General features: G+C 40.8%; 1 protein-coding gene across 9 annotated transcripts in view; it reads right to left on the bottom strand.

Annotated features, from left to right (window-relative positions):
• Window positions 1-227: 227 nt before the first annotated feature.
• The window catches only part of PLCH1 (phospholipase C eta 1), a 207545-nt gene continuing 184148 nt past the window's right edge, over window positions 228-23624 (bottom strand). For 5 of the 9 annotated variants that reach the window (XM_084769032.1, XM_084769033.1, XM_084769031.1 and 2 more), the window contains 10 exons: window positions 18347-18444; window positions 14756-14935; window positions 14553-14660; window positions 13713-13837; window positions 11919-12003; window positions 8850-8996; window positions 8409-8488; window positions 6710-6769; window positions 5911-6265; window positions 228-3541 (listed from right to left, as the gene is read on the bottom strand). In XM_084769032.1, coding sequence (XP_084625158.1) covers window positions 1458-3541; window positions 5911-6265; window positions 6710-6769; window positions 8409-8488; window positions 8850-8996; window positions 11919-12003; window positions 13713-13837; window positions 14553-14660; window positions 14756-14935; window positions 18347-18444 — 3322 coding nt within the window. In that variant the 3' untranslated portion in view covers window positions 228-1457. The remainder of the gene's footprint in view (window positions 3542-5910; window positions 6266-6709; window positions 6770-8408; window positions 8489-8849; window positions 8997-11918; window positions 12004-13712; window positions 13838-14552; window positions 14661-14755; window positions 14936-18346; window positions 18445-23624) is intronic. The other 4 variants (XM_084769038.1, XM_084769037.1, XM_084769034.1 and 1 more) reach the window with 3 other exon arrangements.

Raw genomic sequence — 23624 nt, forward strand, 5'->3', positions numbered from 1 at the left:
AATTAAAAATAAAAATGTGCATGTTTTCAACATAATGAAAATATCCAGAGACATAAACTGCTGTGTAAAACCATCTCTGACAATGAAACCTCCCAATTCTGCTACAAGCACATAGTGGGAACCACACATCCAAGAGCTTCTGGTGCCTCACTCAACAGTTAACATACAAACTTCAGCTGTGGCTTTACTTGTTTTTGGTTTTTTAGAAAAAAATAAAAGCACCCAAGTGTTCAAAAATCTGCTTTAATTATATTTTTATGAAGTCCAGGAAGAACATCATTGTAATTCATGATACAAAAAGCAAATGACACCTGAACATGCAATAAAAAATGGATTCACGATGAAAATAATATATGTCAGTACTAAAATATAGTTACTTGGTTCCCTAAAGGGAAAAGGTTTCTTTTAATTATCTATTCACTTGGATTATGAGAAAATACTCTTTCTTGAAAGCTTTGGGAAAGTTTTCCACTTGTACTACTTTGGGTTTTAAGTCTAATGTAAGTCCCTCACTCTCTTGTTGTTGTTGTTGTTGTTGTTGTTGAGACAGGGGCTTACTAAGTGGCTCTGGTTGGCCTGGAGCTCACTATGTAGATCAGGCTGGCCTCGAACTCAGAGATCCATCTGCACCTGCTGGGATTAAAGGCGGAAGCCACCGTGCCCGGCTAGAAGTCTCTCATTCTGAAAGCCATTATTTTCAATCTATAATATCAGATAATCCAAAAGTACGGCAGACAGCTTGCCAACTGGATTCTTGTTACATATAAAGCCATTAGCAAAAATATGTAACAAAATGTATGCAAAACAAACCATTTTGTCCTTACACACAGACGTTCATTTTCTTCCTCACAGCCTATTTATTCTAAAAGGGGCTTGAGGGGGTTGCAGGGATGCTATGCATCTTTTGTGGAATTCCCACTTTGGGTGGGGTGTGAAAATAATAAAGGGCAAGGTACCTATTTAAAACGTTTCTTTTAAATGAATTCTAAAACTGAATCTGGGTCTCTCAATTAAAAAGGAGAATGTGGCTTCAAATAAAGAATCCATCCCTTTATTGTTTGCCAAACCTAATCTTAATCAGCTCAACACTTAGTGAGTAACAAGGACAGCCTCTGTGACTGGGATCCAAGGACACAGGGAAGAGTTTTGTTGTGCAACATATGCACACTGTGACCCAAACTGCTGAGAAGTTTCACGTAGAGGGCATGCACACATTTCATACTGACACACTTTACAACACCTGGGGGTAGAGATCACGGGGTCCTGGGAAGTGTCACAGAATCTAAATACAAAGGCATGAACTAAGAAAACACATGGAGTCAAAGGGAGACCAATACAAGTTTAAAAATGCATTTGAAAATCATTTCAAAGCCCCGTATTGTATTTATTGACAATGGAAAATTTTCTAACAGCCTATAGAATATCATGTAAACAATGAAAATGCAGCTTTATGTAATTCACAGCCTCAAAAGAAAATAAATTTCTGGTTTATCTTCACTGCTTGGCTCAGTCTGCAGAACTGAATTATCGGAACAAAACTGGTCCACATAGCCGTAGCGAAGGGCTGCGCATGCTCCCTCGGGGTTGCCTCGACCCTCCAGGCCACCGGCTTTTCCGTTCCTCAAGTAGCTGGCAATGTATGATCCTGTGGAGTGACGGTTCACGGCCAGAGCAGGAGCTGGCGGTTTACTTCTAAGGACCACACCTCCTCTGGTGCTGTGGGTCATAGCTTTTTGCTTGCCAGCTTCCTGCTTCTCCTTGGCACGGCTGGCAATGTTGCGTACTCTGCTCTGACTTCTAGAAGACAACTTTCTGACTAACGCCCTGGGACACTGATTGACATCCTGCTTGGAATACAGCACTTGACAGTTGTCTCCTTGGTCAAACGACACCAGCTTCCGGAGCTGTTCAGTCAGGGCGTCTAAAGGTTCTAATGACTTGGTCTTCAGAGTCACACTCTTGTCTCTAATGCCATCTGTTACAAAACTCCTACTAATACACTGGTATTTGCTTTCAAAATTGCAGGCAATGTCCTCTGATGTTAAGTCCCCCAGACTTTTGGATTTGCATGGGCTGGGCAGTTTCAAAGCAGCCAAAGGAGGATGCGTTAACTGTGTGGGTGTGGAGGCATGCACATCTGGAGCCCTAGGCTGCTGGGGCCCAGAGATTTCGTTTGTTTTTGCATCTGAACTTGAGAAAGGGTTATACACAAAGCCAGCACCCTGATAGGTTAGATGAGAAATACTTTGAGTTTTGACACCTTGGATATTGTTCAATGTTTCAGGGGCAGAAGGGAGGAGTGTCTCTTTACAGTAGCCGTTTCTCAAGCCTCTCTGGATATGTTCCCCCATGTCCTGGCTGTGGTGCAGTTTTAGTGGAGAAACAAGTTGATTCGGACCTTCTCCCCTGTAGTCACAGGTTGTTAGAGACAGGCTGTCATATTCTCCATCGATTTCCACAAGGCTGCTCTCCGCAGAATTGACACCGAGAGCCGGGTCGGCTGTTAGATCTTCCAGGACCAACTCCGTGGAAAGAGCAGGGCTGCTGGTTACTAGTCCCTCGCGCTCTGCATGGATGGGGCTTGGAGGAAACTGACAAGGAGAAGCATCCGTGGACCCAGGCAGGTTGCTTTCCATGACCCTTGCCTTGGCTTTCTCAGAAGCCTCATTTCCTGGCTTTGGTTTAAGAACGGAAGAGCCAATCATTCCACAAGCAACTGTGTTATTTGCCGGTTTGGTGGTCTCAGCACTAGAGAGCTTTATCAGCTCAGGAGACGAGCACAAGAAGGAGGCCTTGGCTTTCCCCTGGGAAAAACCACGTGTGAAGGGTATTTGTAGGCCCAATGGGATCGGCAACGGAGCACCTCCTGACGTCATACTGGGGCTAGGGAGATGAGAAACCACAGCCACGTTAGCCTGGTGGTTGCTCTCTTCATACCGGCCAATCAGTGCTGAGATGGAACTGCCCGATTCACTCTCATTTGTTAAAGTGACATCATCAATGAGATTGGAAATTTCAGTGTCCTGCAGAATGGCAGTGGAATGCAAATCTGGGTTGTCAGAAGCGAGCGCGGAGACATCAGACAGAGAAAAGGATGTTGCTGCTCTGCCTTTGGCCCCGATGCCTTCCACGTTCTCCACCTCCAGAGCGCTCTGAGAAAGAACGTTTCCACACGACACGCTTTTCCCTCCCGCTAAGCCCTCAGAATGGTCCTTTTCAATGGTTTTCACTCCGCGCAGATCTTGCGGTCCTTTCACTGCAGGATCAAGGGCCAGATGCTGCCTCGGAGAGAGAAATTTTTGGGGACTGTGGCTTTCCTGGTGATAATCTGTCACATTTGGCTTGGTTCTCCCGCCCTTTGCACCCGGTCCTCCACCCTGTTCTGGGTTTGATACACTGGCAGCTGAAAGAGTGTCATCCCTTTGGTTGGCGTCTTTGTGGAGGAGGGCACTGGAGGAGCAGGATAGCTTTTTGTTGAAATTTGGAAAATGTGGGGTTTTCATAGTTGCCACCTCCTTTCTTCCGTCATCCTTGTCCTCTGCTAAATAAAGCAAACAACGTTTTAGGTAAAGTGTGTCACTTTATGCAGGGCCTGGAACACTCATGTTTGTCTTGACACAGACAAATGGAGAATGTAAATCTGTTTTACATTGTGACAGAATATAGTTATGGGTAAGCAGAAGTTTGCAACACAGTGTCTGTGTGATGGATAAATGGAAAAAATATATATATTTATAGGAACTTCACTGGGCTTCCTTTTGAATGTCTATTACATCAGCTGAGGATGTAATATTCATTGTCCAGAAAATGTCAATGAGTTACTGTGCTTGCATGGCGAGGATTACCTTACGCTGCTTCCTATTCAGATCTGTACTACACAGGAGCATGTCAATAAAAACAGAACAAGACAGCTCTGTTAAACAACGCACTATGGCACCAGTAAACAAGACACTATCAGCTCTCAAAGTTATACATGGATTAGCAACAGGCAAACCACAAATGATACCATTTTCGAAGACATTTTGGCACAATATTTAATCTAACCAATTAATTTCTAACACAGTTGGAAGATACAATATGTGCACAAAACTATTAATTTCTACTGGCTTAAAGTGAAAAAATAATCAGTCATCAATTCCAAATCCCTGCTAATATGTCATATTCAGATGATAATATTTTTTTGTTTTTATTACAAAAAATTATACTGTATTCATCCCTCCTTCCCTTCAAAAGTGGTAGTAAGATGTTAAAAATAAAGAAAACTGTAAAAACATACAATTCATAGTAATCTGGGATATTGCATCCTATTTGATATGTGCTGAGACAATGCTCAATCTTTAACTATTTTTGATCTGATTATTTAATTTTCTATTAACTCATTCACTGCCATGGTATATGGATACAGAATTTTTCACTAACATAGTTTCTCTTCATTAAAAATATATTTATCATATAAAAATGTTTCCCAAATTGTAAACAATTAAATATTCCATGACATCACTTTCAGAAGCAGCTGCTTTTGTAGAGACAGATTATTTAGAATTTTGTCTTCTGCTTTTTCTCTACCTAATCTTTTCCGTGCAGTGTAACTGGGATCAGTGCAATAACTGGGTATCCATCCATATTTGCTGTAAGTTCAATGCATGTGATTAGTTCTCAGATCTTTTTAAATGCGGGAAAGAAGGATTATCTCTCCCTTGGTTCCCAGCTCCTCCTCTTGGCTTAGCATCTTCGGAAGTTAGAAGACTAATCAATACAGATTTCTACTAACATATCTTTGCTTTGCTGAAACGGGCTTTTACAATAACTCTGAAGCCATGTATGTCCTCTCTTCTCTGAGACTCTCTTAGCAAGCTTTTTAGCATTTTCCCCAGTGCTACATAGACTCCAGGGCCTTGCAAACAGGGAAGTTTTCAAGTTTTGCCTCTCTCCTTTCTTCTAATAAGTATTCAAGAACTGGCTTTGCTCTTTCTCTGTAGAACATCTTATAATAAGAACCAATACAAACAGAGCAGCATTTGTGGGAAAATAAACCACTGAAATTATTTTGTTTGGATAAAGACCAACTTTGCTAAAATGCAAAAACAAAGCATTGCATTCTACTTGTTGGAGACAATTCCAGACACAGTCAGTGGACACAGTTTTGAAACAGGAAAAAGAGTCAGGGATACAAACTTTAAAAGCTCTTTGTCATTTTGTCAAGGGGTCATTGCTCTTTAGCAAGTTGCTCAAGTGAGACCATTGTACTCCACGATAAGGAAAAAGATGGCTCCCAATTCTTACACTTGTGGATCCTACACCCAAGCAATAGCCATGGGTATGTCACCATTGCTGCCACTGTCCAGAGCTGGGAAGTGGTATCATAGGAGGAGAACACTGCCTCACCCACACCTTAAGGAAGGTGTGTGTGTGTGTGTGTGTGTGTGTGTGTGTGTGTGTGTGTGTGTGTGTAACAGCATCCTTTCACCATAAACGTTCCCAACCACAGAAGTTTTAAATAGTGAAAAGTAATGCGGCTGAGTTCAATACCAGAAAAGCTAGGATGAGGCCATTCAGACCTGGGACAGCCTCAGAACAATACCTTTTTAAACCTCTTGTCCCTGTTCCAAATATACTACCACTCAGAAAACAAGCACTATATTTTGTTGGTTCTCCTCATATTGGCATGCTGTAGGCCATTACACCTGATGCTTCCCCCCCCCCTCATGGAAATGTTATTTTAAAGCCATAGGAGCAGAGGAAATGGCTCCTTTTTTTTTTAACTTTCTTACCCAAAGAGTAAAATCTTCTTACATAGTATTAACATGAAAATTGTTTATTTTTCAGGATATTTTAATTGCAGAATGGTAGCTCTACCATAATGGAAACAATGGACAAAAAAGCAGCTTAGAAAAACTGAAAGCATCTTACCCAGAGAGGTTTCTTTTCCATCCACATCTTTTGCTGCTTCCAATACAGGTAGAGACAAAGCCCCCAGAAGGCTCTTGTCAACAGGCATAGAGACAGGGCGCACTTGCAGACTCCGCGTGGTCCTCCTCAGGATGCCGTCTTGATCTCTTGGGGCCTCAGAGACAGAATCTTTTATCTCAACCATTTCCTGGAAGCCCACTTTGCTCTTCTTCCTGCCTTTGGCCGGAGCACTGGCTGTGCGCCGCAGAATTCTATCTCCAATCGATCTCTTGCGGACATAATGGGAGCTGGTTTCTGAAGCGCTGTGCCTGGGGTTCCTGTTGAACAGTCCCTTCAGACCTTGGAGCTGTCTGTTCTGAGGATACAAAAGGACCAAGCACACACTAAGCACATGGCGCCATAAGAGCAACTGTGTTTGAAATGACAGCTCCATGAAGAATGAATATGAAGTAAAATTGCGCAGTCACTGATCGGAGCATGTTGAAAATAAGAAAGCAGCTCACAGGAGGTTCATACACTGCCATGCACATCTCATCAACTTGATGCTGTGAGGAAGGCAGCCTTTCAATTTCATGGCCAACCTTGCCAGAACTTTCCTACCTAGAGACGGTAGGAAAAGTTACCTATAATATGGGAGAAGTTTCAACGGGTAGCAAAGTGACAAAAACTTCAGCAGCACTGAAGCAACAAATGTGTGTTTCAAAATGGTGGTAAGCAGAGATGGAAAGACGCGAGGAGGCGAGGCATGCCACCACAGCCATTTCAAGAGTGAGAATGCAGAGGCATGCTGACAAACTACCTTTGTAGCTCCTAGAAAGTGCAATATGGTATAACTGGGGTTGAGGATTAAAGGGCTCCACTGCAGGGAAGGAAACAAAAACACAACAAAACACAGTTTGGGCTCATTCAAGAAGGTGGTACCAATAAGCATGAAAAAAAAAACCGTGCACATCTGTATAACCCTTCCTCCCACTTCTGATGCACTTTCTTCTTCTGTTCATTCCCTGCTCAACTCAACACCACAAAACTATGGGGTGAGTGGCCCAATCCAGATGTACCTTGAAAATAATAAATGACCCCCAAAAATAGTCATTTATTTAGGAATGAAACAGAGGTTATATAGAATACTTTATTTGTATTTTATTTCTGGGATAAGTTTTAAGCAAATGTTTCATCTTATTATTTCTTGCCACCCTGATGAGAGGTAGAAATAACAGAGTAAAAACTGGGCTTTCTAGAATCCAGCCATCGTCTGCAAATCATTCATCTATGTTTCTATTCAGACTAAAAGACAGAGACCAACAAGCTGTATAAATAGGAACTCAAGATCTAAAGCTTTTACCTTCAGTATTTTGAGAAATAAAAGTCATTTGTTCCCTTCTGCTGACGGATACGTGGCTAAACCTATACTCCCAACTCAATGCCCAGTTAGCCTGTGGTCATGGCGATACTGATGTTAACCAAGAGTGGCTAAACCTACACTCCCAACTCAATGCCCAGTTAGCCTGTGGTCATGGCGATACTGATGTTAACCAAGAGTGGCTAAACCTACACTCCCAACTCGGTCTCCAGTTAGCCTGTGGTCATGGTGATACTGATGTTAGCCAACAGAATGCTCATTTCCTCCATGCCAGGCAACTGGCAAAGAATAACAAACTTATTTGTGAAGAAGGTACTATTTTTACCTCACATTTATGCAGGGAGAGTGATTTTGGAGAGAACGCCAGTGCTATGGGGCAACCCCGGGCACTGTTCCATTCTGCATCCCCCACCCACACTGACCCCCAAACTACGTCTAGTTCTGAAAATCCATAGCTGGACCCAAGTCTCCAGCACTTGGCATGACCAGAAGACCAGCCACTGCTGTGTAAAGCACCATCCCATTCTATAATGAAGGGAGAAAGAACTAGGCAGAGCGAGACACCTTTTTGTGATACTTTGTCTCTCTCCCTATTTCATTCTCCCTAGCTCCCTCTCTCTGTCTCTTCTCACCCTCTTCTCCCTTTCATTCTAATCTCCTTTTTGTCTCCCCCTCATTTCCTCTCTCAATTACCTCTGTGGGTAGTTTTAAATCCATTCACACCTTTTTTTCAATTTCCAGTGGTTCCATATGAATGCACCCTGCCTAGCCATGGCTGGAATCATGGCTAGATTAGCATAGGCCATTCACTGAACCTCTGAGATACCACATTTCCTTCCGTAGAAAATGGGGTCTTTTTTTTGAATTACAATAAAATTCTAATTTTAACAGTCTTCATCATTCTCATCAAAATGATTGCCTGAAAGTATGATAGCCTTCTCAATTCTATTCAACCTAGAAAGGACCTGTGGGAGGATGCAATGAACACACCTCTGAGCAGAGGGCTGAGGCTGGAGCACTGACTGAGCCTGCTGAGTTCACACACACACAAAGACCACTTGTCAAATGTACATTTCCTCATGAAACAGTAACTTTCTTGAAGTCCATAGTATTGTTGAATGTCTATGACCTTTCTCACCTTTCCGAAGATCTCATTGATTGTTATGTGGACAAAAATGGATGCTTCTGTGAGTCCTTCCAAGTAGACATGCCGGTAGCCTGCAAAAGCAAAATAAATAAACAAATAAATAAATAAACAAATAAATGAATAAATAAAATAGTTCTTTCCACTGAATTTGCATTTGGCAAATTCCAGAGAGAGTACAAGGGAATTAATTATGTGTCTTTACTATCATTCTTCACATTTTATATAGCATGTTACATCACACCTATCATATAACACACAAACTAATTTATATAATCAATTTGATAAATATCCTCTTTGTCCTGTTTCATGTATTACATTTTCCAAAGAGAAAAGATTTATCCAGCATATGCTAGGCTCTAGATACCAGCAGAAAACAAAGAAAACCAAAACAGGAATAGCCAATTTAGATATAAAAAGTCAGCTTATACCTACCAGGTGCTAGGCTGCTGAAGGTCACAGTCCGTTGTCCCACAAAGTCTCTTCCGATAGGATCATGATCCCACACGAGGAACCGAACTAAAGCTATTTCTGGCATGTGAACTGTAAATGTTAGGGTTTCTTCCCACACAGGGTTAAATCCTTAGAGAAACAGAAAAATAGAAGAAAAAAGAAAAATCAAGAAAAAGGCAAAGAACTTGGCTGGAAATGATTTAGTAGCGATGTCTGTAGAGCAGACAGTGAAAATCACTTGTAATGGCTATTAAACTCATGAAGATGCCCAAACCTCTTCAGGATGCCCTGCTGAAGTAAAGCCTCTGAGTTTACTCCACTGCTAGAAAATAATTGGTAGGAGAATTGCCTGTAAATTATCCCATCAATTCTATTCATCTCTGGTGCCCCGTTGTATCAAGAAGCTTATTAATAGTCATTAAAATGCTTCAATAAGCTTAAAAATTATAGTAGCACTCTAAGAGCATTTTAGCAGCAACATTACAGAAAGTTACCCCTTGATGGAATCATATTTCTAAACCTACCAAAGCTTCTCCTGGTGGAGTAAGTGACCATCAGCTACTATTCATAAGGTGCTTTGTAGTTGTTAATTCTGATATATATATATATATATATATATATATATATATATATATATATATATATATATATATACACACACACACAGTTCTAATTAACTCCTACAGAAACCCTTCAAGAGTAGCAGGCCAGGGGCTCGTGGCTTTCCTTTGTTCATCCTGTCTGTCTATCTATCTATCTATCTATCTATCTATCTATCTATCTTGAGACAGGGTTTTCATTCAGTTGTCCAGGTTTGCTTTGAATTCATTATCCTCCTCCCATGTGCTGGGATTATAAACACAAGCTACCACACCCAGCTTGGTTTTGTCTATGTAATAAAAAACACACAGCCGGGCGTGGTGGCACACACCTTTAATCCTAGCACTCGGGAGGCAGAGGCAGGCAGACTGCTGTGAGTTCAAGGCCAGCCTGGTCTACAAAGTGAGTCTAGGACAGTCAAGGCTACACAGAGAAACCCTGTCTCGAAAAAAAAAAAAAAAAAAACCAAACAAACAAACAAAAAAAAACCAAACAAACAAAAAAAACATACATACATAAGTTATCAAGTTTCAAACTATGACTTCAAATTTTTACAAGTAAGACATGCTTATGCTTTTGAAAGTCCAAAATATTTGTAGCTCATTATATAGTTTAGAGAACTGCTGTTCACAGAAATATGCCCACATCATACAGTAAACAAGAGGTCCAAATTAGACTGTGCACTGCACATTCTTAGTGGCTTCTCATGAAGCAAGAACTTAGTCTCTTTCCACAGATACTGAAATGAAACAGAAAGCGTATGTCTTGGTTTAAATACTGCTATAGTTTGTGTGTGGTTTGTCCTCTAAGAATTATTATGCGGCAATCTTCACACCCCCTGTGGCTATGTTACGATGTAGAGCCAAGTGTAAGGTTGTCATGTCATTGTGATCCTAAGCCCAGAAGATACTGATGATTCCTTGCCAGATACTGTGAGTTCCCACTAGAGCTGTTATAGAGCAAGCCTGTCTCTTGGCAAGTTCCCAAATTACCATGTGATCTCTCACACATAATCCTGCCGTGATGAGAATTGGTCAAGTAGCTCTTGCAAAAGCTGGGGCCACCTCCAACACCATGGGATCTTTTTATAAACCTATTTCTTTCCCAAAGACTCAGCTCAAGTACTATTAGAGTAATGGAATATGTGCTAAGGCTAAATACAAAACAACAAAAGGCATTTATTTCTTGGAGAAATTTTCTCTGGCAAAATAATTATAGAAAACTGCTAAGAAGTCTACAACTGGCAATGTTTCTGGTTCCTTTCTGAAAAAGGAAAGTAAGTTCTATCAGACAGACACATCCAGGAGGAGTCCGTCACTTTGCACTATAAACGGCCTTGAGCTCAGTAAATAATGATAGGCTGAAAGCCAGGGAGTCTCCTGGTGAAGGAAGGAGATTATCTTTCTTGTTAACTTTCTAGTGACCTCCCAGTTACTTCTGTAAGTAAAAAAAAAAAAAGAAGGAATGATTTCTTAAGCCCTGAGAAGATCCAACATAGGAAGGGCATTTTTAAGGATGTTGTTTCCTCACAGTCTCCCCCTATCCTTGGACAACTAACAAGGGCTCCCTATGAACCAGTGATTTCTCAGATGTTTTGATGAACCATGATTTCAAATTATTTTAGAATACTAGTTATTCTAAATTTAAAAATATGTATGAAGTAATACCTGTCACTATAGAACAAACAAATATAACTATAAGATTATCCAGAAAAATATACTAGAGGTAATGCCTTCTTGCCATTATTGAAATGCTGGCTACTCAACCATATTTAAGAAATTAATATGCCAGAGCATTCAGGCTCAATTTTCAGACATTTTCATGCTCAAAAACAAAAACAAACAAAGCCAAGAGAAACTGACTAAACATGTGGGCCTCATGAGTGAAAGCTTTGAGGAGACCCCTTTATTAGAACACACACCTCACATTGTAAGCGACACACTGGGAAGCATTTCCTTAGGTGAGCTCTGAGCCCAGGTCTTTAAAATGTCACTCACACTTTTCAATAGGAAGACTTACCAAGCATCCCAGGAGTCTTGACTATAATAATTGTATCAAAATAGACCATGTGCCAATGTCAGCTCTTCAGCTGTTAACCAAACCTTCTTTTCTTATTGTAGAAATAACTGGGAGGTTATTACAGTGTCAACAAGAAATATAATCTCCTTTGTTCACCAGGAGTCTCCTGATTTCAAGTCTGTCATTATTTAATGAGCTTGAGGCTTTTTATAGCGCAAAACGGTCGAGTGTGTGATTGATAGAATTTACTTTCCTTTTTCAGAAAGGAAGTAGAACTTGGAGAGGGGTTGACTTTTTATCAATGTGTTTACCATACACTTGGATGGCAGTTACAGATCACAGCCATCTTGCTCTTCTACATGGCACACTTCTTGTCAGTGCAAACTGGAGCTCAGAGTGCCTCCTCAGGAAGCATACTGACTGCCATCTTACCATTGTCATCCACCACACGAGTTTGATCCTTGCAGCAGTCTACTGGCAGCCCAATAATTTCAACTTCAACAAAGGGGTCAATGATCTGTATAAAAAGGAGGAAGTATTATTGCCAATGTCACATGCACACACGTGTTCATTATTCTGAGAGTAAACAAGCCAAATGTTTGCATGTCAGCAACACTGGATGCTATTACATAATTAATAAAAGAAATGATAGAACCAGGTAGAGAAGATTTATATATATGAGTGAAGAATGGAATTTAAACATGAATTCTTTTTGCCAATATTTGCTAATGCTACACATAGTTTTACTCAAAGAATCTACAATTTCAGTTCAGGATATATACCCAATTGACATAAGACAGTCATCAGTACACAAAAGCTCAGAAAAGTGGCAGTCATAATGGTTAAACACTGAAATTTACTTAAATGTCTGTCCTGAGTAGGATGGCTATATTGTGCCAATCTCATAAAATCAAAATTTTTTAAAAACTAGACAATTATTTTGTATCACAGAAAGCTAAAGAAAAACAATAATAAAAAGTTGCATGTGATTCAATTGAAAAAGAGAAGATAGACAATTTAAGGACAGGATGAAAAGATTGGATATGGGTGCTGTATTAGATCATACTGCATTTGCTGTCGTTTTATAGGAAAATGCCAATGAGAGCAAAGGTATGTCCTCCCAACAAGCATTCTTATTTGTATATATGAAAGGACAGTACGGCATTGTTATATAATCTAGTCATTTAATTAGTCAATTGAGAGGATCCATTGTACTATTGTTGAAACTTTTCTGGGGCTAAATACTTCTCAAAATGGAAAATGAAAGAGACATAGGAAACATGTATTCCTTTCTTCAAACATAAAGATGTAAGCATAGCTTTCTGATCATACCAATTAACTATTGTGCTGTCAAGGGCAGAGCAGAAGGTAAAAGCAAGAAATAAATACAGAGTGATGAGTCCATGGGAGACAGCTGTAGGAGACGTGGAGGTGACGGCCCTGTCTGATGCTTTCCTCTCTGAAAAGGAGGGCACTGCACTTCTGTTAAAAGTACAGAGAGATTTCAAGGAGCTATTATGAAGAAAGGAATGAGGCTAGGAAGGTGAAGTGAGCGTATCACAGTACGGCCGGTACAGCACTGCATACAGGTCAGATGAAGTTTGACATGAGTAAATTCACAGTAGTATGAACACGCAGAGCTGAGTGTCCCCAACCGTAAGATCCAGATATGAGAGCTGGGAAGGTTCACGTGCAAAGCCTGGAGCAATGGCCCTGCCCTGAGAGGAGGATATGGGAACAGGACTGACCAGTGGGCAGAGGACAAAACGCTATTGCATCCTGCAACAGAGGTGCAGCAGCTGGTAACAGCAGCCTGCATGTGGCCACATCGCATCACATCAGCAGCAAGGAAGGCTGCTGGACATGTGGAATCTGGAGACTAACCAAATGCTTTTGCCATGATTCTGTTAGTAATGAACTTAGCCTTTGTCTCTTACATCTTGACTTTAGCACTGCCAGTATCAATCTTCAGCTGTGAACTAGTAGCATGCCTCTTGAACAGGTGACACAAACAGCCCTGTAAGAACGCTGTGTAACTGACAGAAAACCAGCTCGTGTCTGAGAAGTGGAGGTCAGTGCTCACACACACACACACACACACACACACACACACACACACACACACCTGTACCTCCCAACACACAGACTCCTAGAGACACAGGTGATGGCTTAAGAACAATAACACAATCCCCTACTTAACTGGTTAGGCAGTCAAGTGTAGCTTACCTCGCCTCGGTCTCCAAACATGGAGTCAGGAGGTTTGGGGAGTTGCTGTCCACTGATCACTTTCAGTATGAGCTGTTTTTTGGGGTTGGCAGGAAGTGGATCACCAGAGAAAGGGTTGAAAGTACCTAGGCCAAGTAAAGCAGAGGTCGGTAACATAGGAACACATACACACATACACACAGGCACACAGGCACACAGGCACACACATACATAAGCACACACACAGCTTAAGTTTATCAAACAAAGAAACAACAGTTGCAGTTATCATCACATTTGCTAGAGCAAGAAATTATCATGTGACCATCAAGTAACTTTCAGCAGAAGCAGCAGCAGGCAGGTCCATAGCTTTGTTTCTTCATTACGCTCTGTTCCCAAAAGCCATGAGATGGGATGCATTAAAGCAAATGTCTATGGTGCAACTGTGACATGGATAAATAATGTATTTAAATGCCTGTAGCTTTATAAGGACAGTTATGTCAGATTCCAATAATTTTCTAAGCTATCTCAGGTCTAGAACAAACACAAGGAACAGGAGGAAAACTTGAAATTAAGTAAATAACAGGCACTTTATTGTCTAACTTTCACAAATTCAATCCAATGGGTAATATGCTTGCCATGAACCCTGACTTGAGCCCATCCCTGGCACCCATAATGGTGGAAGGAAAGACCAGACTCCGCAAATCTGTCCCCAGACTTCCATGTACATACGTAGAAACACACGTGCCCACAATAATAATAATAATAATAATAATAATAATAATAATAATAATAACAATGATAATAATAATAATGTGGGATATCAGCTGCAGTGACAGATACAGGTATGAAATTGGTGCTTACCTTTGCACATTTGCTGGGGCTTGAGAATGTAGCCACAGTTGCCATTTGCCTTGAATTTTGCTCGATTTAACTGCATCATTCGCCCTTCAGACTGGTAGTTCAGAGCCACTGTGAAAATTGAGAGTTTGAGAAGAGTAGAAACAAAGTACAATTAGCAAGTACGGAGAGCACGCAGAGGGCCACGCCTCTCAGGCCATACAAACCTAGCTGACAGCCTGCATTCCAATAGGGCAGAGGGTTGAAGTTACTGGAATCAATGCGGTAGGCAGAAGGGTAAATCCTTGTGAGCTGTTTTTGGTTGTAGATCATGAATTGCTCTGACTTCTGCTGGACCACTTGATGCGCTCTTGTTTCACTGAAGGACAGCACATTGCCTGTGGTCCCTAGCAGTCAAAGAAACGGGGAAAATGGTAAATGCATCAAAACCAACAGTCTCATAAAAGACTGGGCAATGCCACAGCCCACGCATGGCCCAAAGCAGAAGTGGGTCCAACCTCTTAAATGAAAGATCCGATTGTGAGGTACCATATTATCTCAGAATTCAATTGTCTCATTGATCCATGTCTGGTCAGCATAAAGAAGCAGGAGGAAATTTTATTTTGTAGGTACATGAAATAAACAATATCTTTGGCAAAGATACAGGTGACAGTGAATACATGAAACTGGATATATAACTTCCTCCTGACACCAGGAAGACAAACATTAAAGATGCTCATTAAGAACTCACAGGTAGGCTGAGGAGATGGTTCAGCGAGTATGCGCTTGCCATGCAACTGTGAGGACCAGAGTTCATGTCCCCAGAGCCCATATATACATCCAGTGGGTGTGGTGGCCTGTCTGTAATTGTAGCTTGGGAAAGTGGAGACAACAGAGCTCCACAGTAAGTTAACTAGCAAAAGTAGCCATATTGGTGAGCTGTGGAGTTAACTGAGAGACCCCACTTCAATGAATACATTGGAAGAGTAATGGAGAATGGCTGCCAACATAAATGTCAGGCCTCTGCATCCTTGGGACTCCATATGCTTGACCACCACAACATGAATGCTGTACACACATACAAGCAACACATATGCACAAAAATGAAAAACGAATATAAAAAGTGTGTATGAAATACATGTACTAGCTGACATTTCCAAGAAATCAAAGGAAAAATGCTGTTTTGTGAAGAGAAACGTTCAGTTCTGAAGGTGATTTGATTACTCAAGGAATCAATCAAAGCTTATTTGAAAGAGAGGCATAAGAGAGATGTCCCTGCAGAGTAGGCCTATAATTTTGACAACTTGGGAGGCTAAGTTCAATGCCATCTTAGACAACTGAAATTCTGTCCTAAAATGAACATATGTAAAGATGTATGGACATAATTAAGTAGTAAAGCATTTACCTAGCATATATGAGGCCCTGCGCTCAACCTCTAATTCTACTACATAAATGGGTTTTTAAAAAGCAATGCTTCAAAAACAAGGAAGACCGTCTATCCAATCTGCCTTATAAAGTATAAAGATGGAGAGGTTTCTACTTGGACTACAAAACACTCTCAGTCTACAATCTACAAATGTGAGGATTGTGCAGAGTAAAACTTCAAACATCTAACATTCCCCATTTTGTCTCTACCCATCTCTTGAACCATCTCTACACTTCCACAGCTGCTACAATCTTACACACCTTTACCAAACCTCATATCCTGGGCCCTATTTACTTCATTGTCCACCGGACCTGCTGCAAACGGTCAGCCTGAATAAAGAGCAGGCTTGCCCAAAGCCTCATTCTCCCTCAAATAAGTGTCTGAATCCATGGAAATACAGACTAGAATGAAGGTCTGTCATGCTTGCTGGCAATGTGGTCTGTCAGGATACCTCTTGTCCTTAAGGCTACACTCCCTTAGATGTTAAAAGCTGGCAACTGAGTCGGTGACACTCCATGGCTGGAGCTTGGACTATTTAGATCTCAGAAGGAGGAGGTGGGAGGACTACAGTTTTTAACCTACTGATTTCTCTAGCACATGCCCTTTCCTTGAAAGTAATGATTAATGTATATTACTGACAGGATACATGAACAGAGCTTCCACATCTCAACAAAACTAAAATTGAATGCATGCATAGATTTTGATGGAGAACGCTTTGAACAGAGTTGGAGACTATATACTTATTAACCAACCTAGTGCATATGGAACATCGCTGTAATCAATATCTGAGTTATTTTTTTTTCTGATTACACACATAAACTGGCATGCCATGGGGTCATTAAGATGAGCTTTCTTATTAAGCTCACATCAGTTAGTATTTTAATAGTATTTAGATGTTTTACATAAAGATAAGCAACATGCTCATTATGTACTGCTCCTTTTTTCTTTTTTTCCTTTCCTTTTCTTTTTTTTTTTGTTTTGTTTTTTTGTTGTTGTTGTTGTTGTTGTTTTTTGTCCTAAGGGGGGGGGGTAAGACAAGCCAGATGAAGTTTAAGAGGTAAACAGTACTCAAGATTATGTTCCCAAAGCTACTAGGATTGTGATTTCCAAAGGTAGTTATTGATCAACACATTCATTCCGTCAACCAGCTATACCTTCAGCTCCATTCAGCCAATCCCTGGGTTAATCTTGGAGCCCTGGGCTGTCATTATAAGAAAGCATCTCCTGCTAGTTGAGAGTCTTGAGGTTTTCATATTCTCACAGATGGTTTTTATTTGTGTTGTATAACTGCTATTGTTTTAAGAAGGAATCCAAACCCAGGTAGAAGAAAAGTCAACTTTCAATGAATAGATAAAGATGTGCCTGTGGACCTCGGCCAAGAGAAAAAGAACCAAGTGAGGAGTCCAGACAAGAGCCTTGTCCCACACTGTTGCCTTAGTGCTGAGGCCGTTGAGAAAATTGACATTCCGATTTCCCATTCACTTCGCAAAAATTAAAATTGATTGAAGTGCCACAGGATTATGGTGCCTCAATAAGAATTTGGTGATGGGATGAAACAGGAGACAAGGAAAGAAAGAACAGCTAGGAGACTCAGACATGAGGATACCTGTGAGTGGACCCTCTCAGCTTGATTCAGTTGAATGGAAACAGGGAGACAGGACTGAAGAGATGGCCCTAAGATAAGAGCACTTGCCAAGGGCATGAGTTTGGCTCTCAGCACCCACACAGTGGTTAACAATCATCTGTCACTCCAGTTCTAGTGTAGCTAATATCGACTTCTGGCATCCACAAGCATCAAGTGTGCCCACAGTACACATACATACATACAGGCAAAACACTCAAACACTCATAAATCCTTTTTTAAAAGAAAAGAACAAAGGAAGATCATTGAGAACCAATGACACTGAAATATATCTACTCTTTTTGTTAAAAATTCGGCCAGTGAAATAAACTAGTTTATTCAAAGTCAAAATAGTTCAGGAGAAAATATGGTCTATCCGGGGTATTGTTGTAGCTAATTAATTTACTCTTTATTCTGGTCCTTCACACTGGAAACAGCCAGGCCACCTGTGACCTGGTCATAAAGGTAGATCAGGTCTCCACAGTTCAAGTTCCACAGTGAGACCTGCCTCTGTTACCTTTGTCTTTCATGATAAAATTCTTCTCCACCCTGTAGGAAAGTTCTCCAACCTCCAGGCAATCAGACACCTACCAATAATCAACCCAGCCCCATGTGTGACCTCAGAATCATGTCCGCTACCATTTCCCTGACAAATGAGATTCCGTACAGTCCCAGGCATGTGTGGGAATGATCTGCTCAGAGAAAACAGTAACTAGCAATAGCAAAGAACAGCAAACTTGTAGACAAGGGCGAGAGATTCTCAGGCCTTACCGTCATCCACAATATCCTGGGCTGCCACCGAGTTTGTGTAGATCACCAAGTCCGAGAGCTCTCTGCAGAGTTTCATGGTTCTCCTTCGGCGGCCCAGCCTGCAGAGCATACACTCAAGTGACTGAGGAGGCTTGTGATGGAAGGGTTCTGAGCCTCTGGTTGCATCGCCTTCCCTAGTAAAAGGATGGATAGGTGGACTTCCCTGAGGCCTACCGGGAGCAAGACTGGAACCCGGGTCTGACTCCTTATTCAGTACTTCTCCTATGTCTGCCCATCCTGCCACTCTAGGCTTATTCGGGCTCTGCTGGGAATCAGTGAATTCTGTTATGAATGGCTACGACTTTCCATCTTATGTAACTGCCAAGCTAGGGAGAAATCTCTAGAAACACAGCTAGACTAATAGGTATGGAAACACATGGGCCGCAAAATCTAAATACCTAAAAGAAACTGAACCAAAAATTTCAGTGATTTTTTTTTTGGAATATAATTATAAGTATTTTCAGATATTCTTTAAATGAATATACATGTGTTATGTGAAATTTAGTTTCCCCAGGTACCTTCTCAGTTTTATACCTACAAAACAATCCTAGAATCTTGACTATATCCTTAAAAATGCAACCACTACTCTTTGCCACAGTGAAATTTCCACAGGCCATTTCATTTCTGATGCACACATGTTTCTCCTCTAGAGGAAATTTAACTACCAAACTCATGTCAAGCTTATTTATGACCATCAATACCAGCATTCAAATGGCCAAAGAGCACACAAGATGAAAATCAACATCAATAGTTAACAGCAAAGTGCAAATAGTACAAGAAGGTTCCATGTCTTCTCTATGAGGATAACTATAACTAAAAAGGTGGGTGAGTGACAGCAAGAAGAAACTCAAAGCCTTATACACAACATATGCAGAAATAGTGAGACTCCCTTGGGAAACAGTGTGGCAGTTGCTCAAGTGAAAGAGTTACATTGTTGCATTGCAATTCTATATCTATGTAAAATCTTGTATATAAATATGCATGACAATCTTTTTTAAATTTACTGTAATTTATTCAGATTATTTCTTGAGTGTTATCCCCTCACTTGTATCTTCCTGTTCCCACTCTCCTTCCCTCTTCTGCCATATTACCCCTAAACTGACAGAAGGGGACCTCCTCCTCCCCAACCATATGGCCATGGCATATCAGGTCTCACTCAATCAGCTTGCTTCCCCTTCCTCTGTGTGTCAATAGGCCTCTCCACCTAGGGGAAGTAATCAAATCAGGGGCAGCAGAGTTCATGTCAGAGGCAGTCCTACTCTCCCCACAACCTTGCAGAAGATGCTGTTCATTGGCTAGATCTGAAGAGGCAGATCTAGGTTTTCTGCATGCATTGTCTTTGGTTGGTATGACAGTTTGTGCAGGCCCCCCGGGTCAAGATCGACCAGCCTTGATGGTCTTCTTGTGGAGCTTCTGACTCTGCTGGGTCCTTCCATGCCCCATTCTTCCATACCACTCTCAGTGCTCCACCCAGGGCCCAGCAGCAAGTCCCGGTGTCTGTCCCAATCCCCTGCTGAGTGAAGATTCTCAGAGGGCAACCATGTTGGGCTAACATCCACTTATAAGTGAGTACATACCATGTGTGTCTTTCTGGATCTGGTCTACCTCACTCATTATGATCATTTTCTAGTCCCATCCATTTGCCTGCAAATTTTCAAGATTTCCTTGTTTTTAATAGCTGAGTAGTATTCCATAGGGTAAATGTACCACAGTTTCTTTATCCATTCTTTGGTTGAGGGATATCTAGGTTGTTTCCAGATTCTGGCTCTTATGAATAAAGCTGCTGTGAACATAGTTGAGTGAATGTCCTTGTTGTAAGATGGAGCCTCTTTCAGGTGTATGACCAGGAGTGGTATAGCTGGGCACTTTCTGAGATTTCAAAGTGGTTGTACAAGTTTACCCTCCCACCAGCAATGGAGCAGTGTTCCCCTTTCTCCACATCCACACTAGCATGTGCTGTCACTTGAGTCTTTGATCTTAGCCATTCTGACAGGTGTAAGATGGGATCTCAGAGTTGTTTTGATTTGCATTTCTCTGGTGACTAAGGACGTTGATCATTTCTTTAAGTGTTTCTCAGCCATTTGATATTCCTCTGTTGAGAATTCTTTGTTTAGTTCTGTATCCCATTTTTTAAATTGAGTTATTTGTTTTGGTAGTGTTTAATTTTTTGAGTTCTTTATATATTTTGCATATTATCCCTTTGTCAGATGTAGGGTTGATGAAGATCTTTTGCCAATCTGTAAGCTCTCATTTTGTTCTGTTGACAGTGTCCTTTGCCTTACAGAAGCTTTCAGTTTCATGAGGTCCCATTTAGTACTGGTTGATCTTAGAGCCTGAGCTCTTGTTCTGTTCAGGAAGTTGTCTCCTGCGCCAATGAGCTAACGTCTCTTTCCCACTTTCTCTTCTAACAGATTTCATGTCTCTGGTTTTATGTTGAGGTCTTTAATCCACTTGGGCTTTAGTTTTGTGCAGGGTGATAAATATGGATCTCTTTGCATTTTTCTACATGTAGCCATCCAGTTAGACCAATACTATTTGCATGATAATATTTTTTAACAGCCAATGAAGTGAAAGACACCAAAAAGTTCTCCAACTACTGAATGAACATATGAAATGTAGTGTATTCACACAGTGGGTAGGTCAGCAATAAAACTGAACAGAGTGCTCATGTCTGCTACAATGTGAGTGAATCTTGAAGACACAAAACTTAGAGAAAGAAGCCAAATATTTTTAAAAGGTCAAATGATGACAAGTATAAAATCTACCTGGCGACAGGAAGTATGCTAGGGAAATGGGAGAAGAGGGACTGCTGATGGGTGGGAACTTTTTCCTCGGGCTGATGAAAATGTTTGAGAACTAGATATTAATGCAAAAACTGAACAAATCAGACAAAAATCCTCAGCTGGATGGTGACAGGGGATATTAAATCCAAAGCTATGGGGAAAATGTTCTTTATAAAGTTCATTTTGTCAAAGAAGCATGGATATTAGCATGGGTAAAAACAGTTGAAAGGATGCATATTTAGTTCTTATAGAATAATTAATCAGATGTACAAACAAGCACATAAGATGATGATCAGCATTATTAGCCAGCAGCAAGATGCAAATAGTACAAGAAGGTACCATATCTTGCCTATTAGGATAGCTTAGCTAAGTTCGAAGACCCTGCAGCCAATAGTGGACTTGTAAAAGGCAGTTGATTTTGAATCAGTGTAAGATCATGCTTAAAATTCCCAAGCAAAACTGCCAAGACAGTCTGTGACATTGAGTCACTCTATACAAAGTTAGCTCTTCCTACTTTTTATCCCAGTAGTGAATTGGTTTAACAAAGTGTCAGGGTGACAATCTGAGATGCTATCTCAGGTATTAGGAGCAAATCTCTAACTGACTCAATAGCAGCATGTAACCTGATTTCATGTAACATCTCATTTGAATGCATGAATAGTAATGTGGCTTTTCAAACACTGTCCCTTCCCTAGCGATGCCAGACACTGTGAAAAATAGTAAAGGGCTTCTAAAATGTCTTCCTATTTTTCCTGCATCTTTTACTGTAACTAATATTCAAATTTTCTTTACATTTCTCTTCTGCTCTTACTATTCAATGTCTGATGAATATACATTAGAGCTCAAATATACATTCTACCTGAGGCCTAATGTTAAATTCCTATAAGACCTCTGTCTTTAATTTCTCTGCTCAGTAAAGAGACAAGTGTGTGTGTGTATGCGCATGCACACCTATCTGTCTCTCTGTCTGTCCATTTACATCTGTCTACATACATCTACCCACAATATGGTTTGTGTTACTTTGTGACTTCCAGAAAATCCTGATCAATCCATGGGCCACACCTAGGCCATTATACATACTACACATACAGCTTTAAAAGAAGGACAGGAACCTTTCCACATCTAGTATCCTCCGTCTGTTTTCAGATCATGAGTTTACTCTAGCCCTTCTTTTTTGGGCCTCCCCACCCCACTTTGTTGATTCTTGGTCTAGAGGTACTTAGCTCAACTTAAATACAGAAATCTAAAAACTTGAAGTGAGGATCTGCATATGAAACAAAAATGCAGTGTTTGTCTTTCTGGGTCCGGTTTACGTCACACAGTATTATATTTTCCAGTTTCATCTATTTTCCTATAAATTTCATATTTCTATAGTGTTGAATAAGACTATTATGTGTAAGGACCACATTTTCATTAACAATTCATGGGCTGATAGACAGGTGAGCTGATTTGATTTCTTAGATACTGTGAATAGAGGAACAATACGTGTGAGTGTGCAGGTGTCTCTATGATAGGCTAAACTGAGTCCTGTAGGTAAATGCCTAGGAGTGTGGCTTAGTCATGTGGAAGTGCTACTTGTAGTTTTGGAGTATTCCACACTGATTTCCATTGTAGCTGTACCAGTTTAAACTCCACCAATGGTGAACGAAGAGTCCTGTTTGCTCTCATTGTCACCATTTTTGTCATTAGTTTCCTTGATAGTAGCCTTTCTGACTGGAGTGAGATGGAGATCAAAATATTAAAGCATTTTAACTCTCATCTCCCTAATGACTGGTGACATCAAGTGTTAGTGTTGATTAGTCATTTGTGTTTCTTCGTTTGAGAACTCTCTGTTCAGGTCTACAGCTCTTTTTTTTTTTTTTTAATTTTTAAAGAATGTATGAAAAGTAGCAAAATTAATAATAGTAATAATCCTACTATTTTAGGCTTACAGGCTCGGTGGATAAAGGCATTTGCTGCCATGTCTGACAACCTGAGTTTGCATGCCAGAATTCACATGGTAGAAGGAAAGACCTGACTTCCACAAGTAGACTTCCACGAGTCTTCTGACCTCGATACACATGCCATTTACATGCGTGCACGCTTGCACACATACAGAATATTTTTTTTAATTTTAAAAGGAACCAATTTATAATCTAACTAAATAATCTTATTTTTAAAAATGAATTAAGAAGGAGACGGCCTGCATGGCTAGATAATGTCACTCCTGGAAACCATGAGTAAATAAATAAAGGTTTCAGTGCCAGGCATGGACTGCCTTTCTGTGAATTGTTGGTTAAGGGAGGCCCCAAAGGCCTCCAATAGAATACAGGCTCTTGGCTCTTCCCAGGGCTGTCCACCAGGGCTAGATGACAAGACACAGTTGCTGAGGATACCATACACCCCGGTTGCAAGAAACAGCGATGCAGCTGTAACCGAGTGGGCAGTTTTCTCCATGGCACCTAGCTCCCGTGGTG

This window comes from Acomys minous (genome assembly GCF_964271855.1).
Source record: "Acomys minous genome assembly, chromosome: 19".
NCBI lineage: Eukaryota > Metazoa > Chordata > Mammalia > Rodentia > Muridae > Acomys > Acomys minous.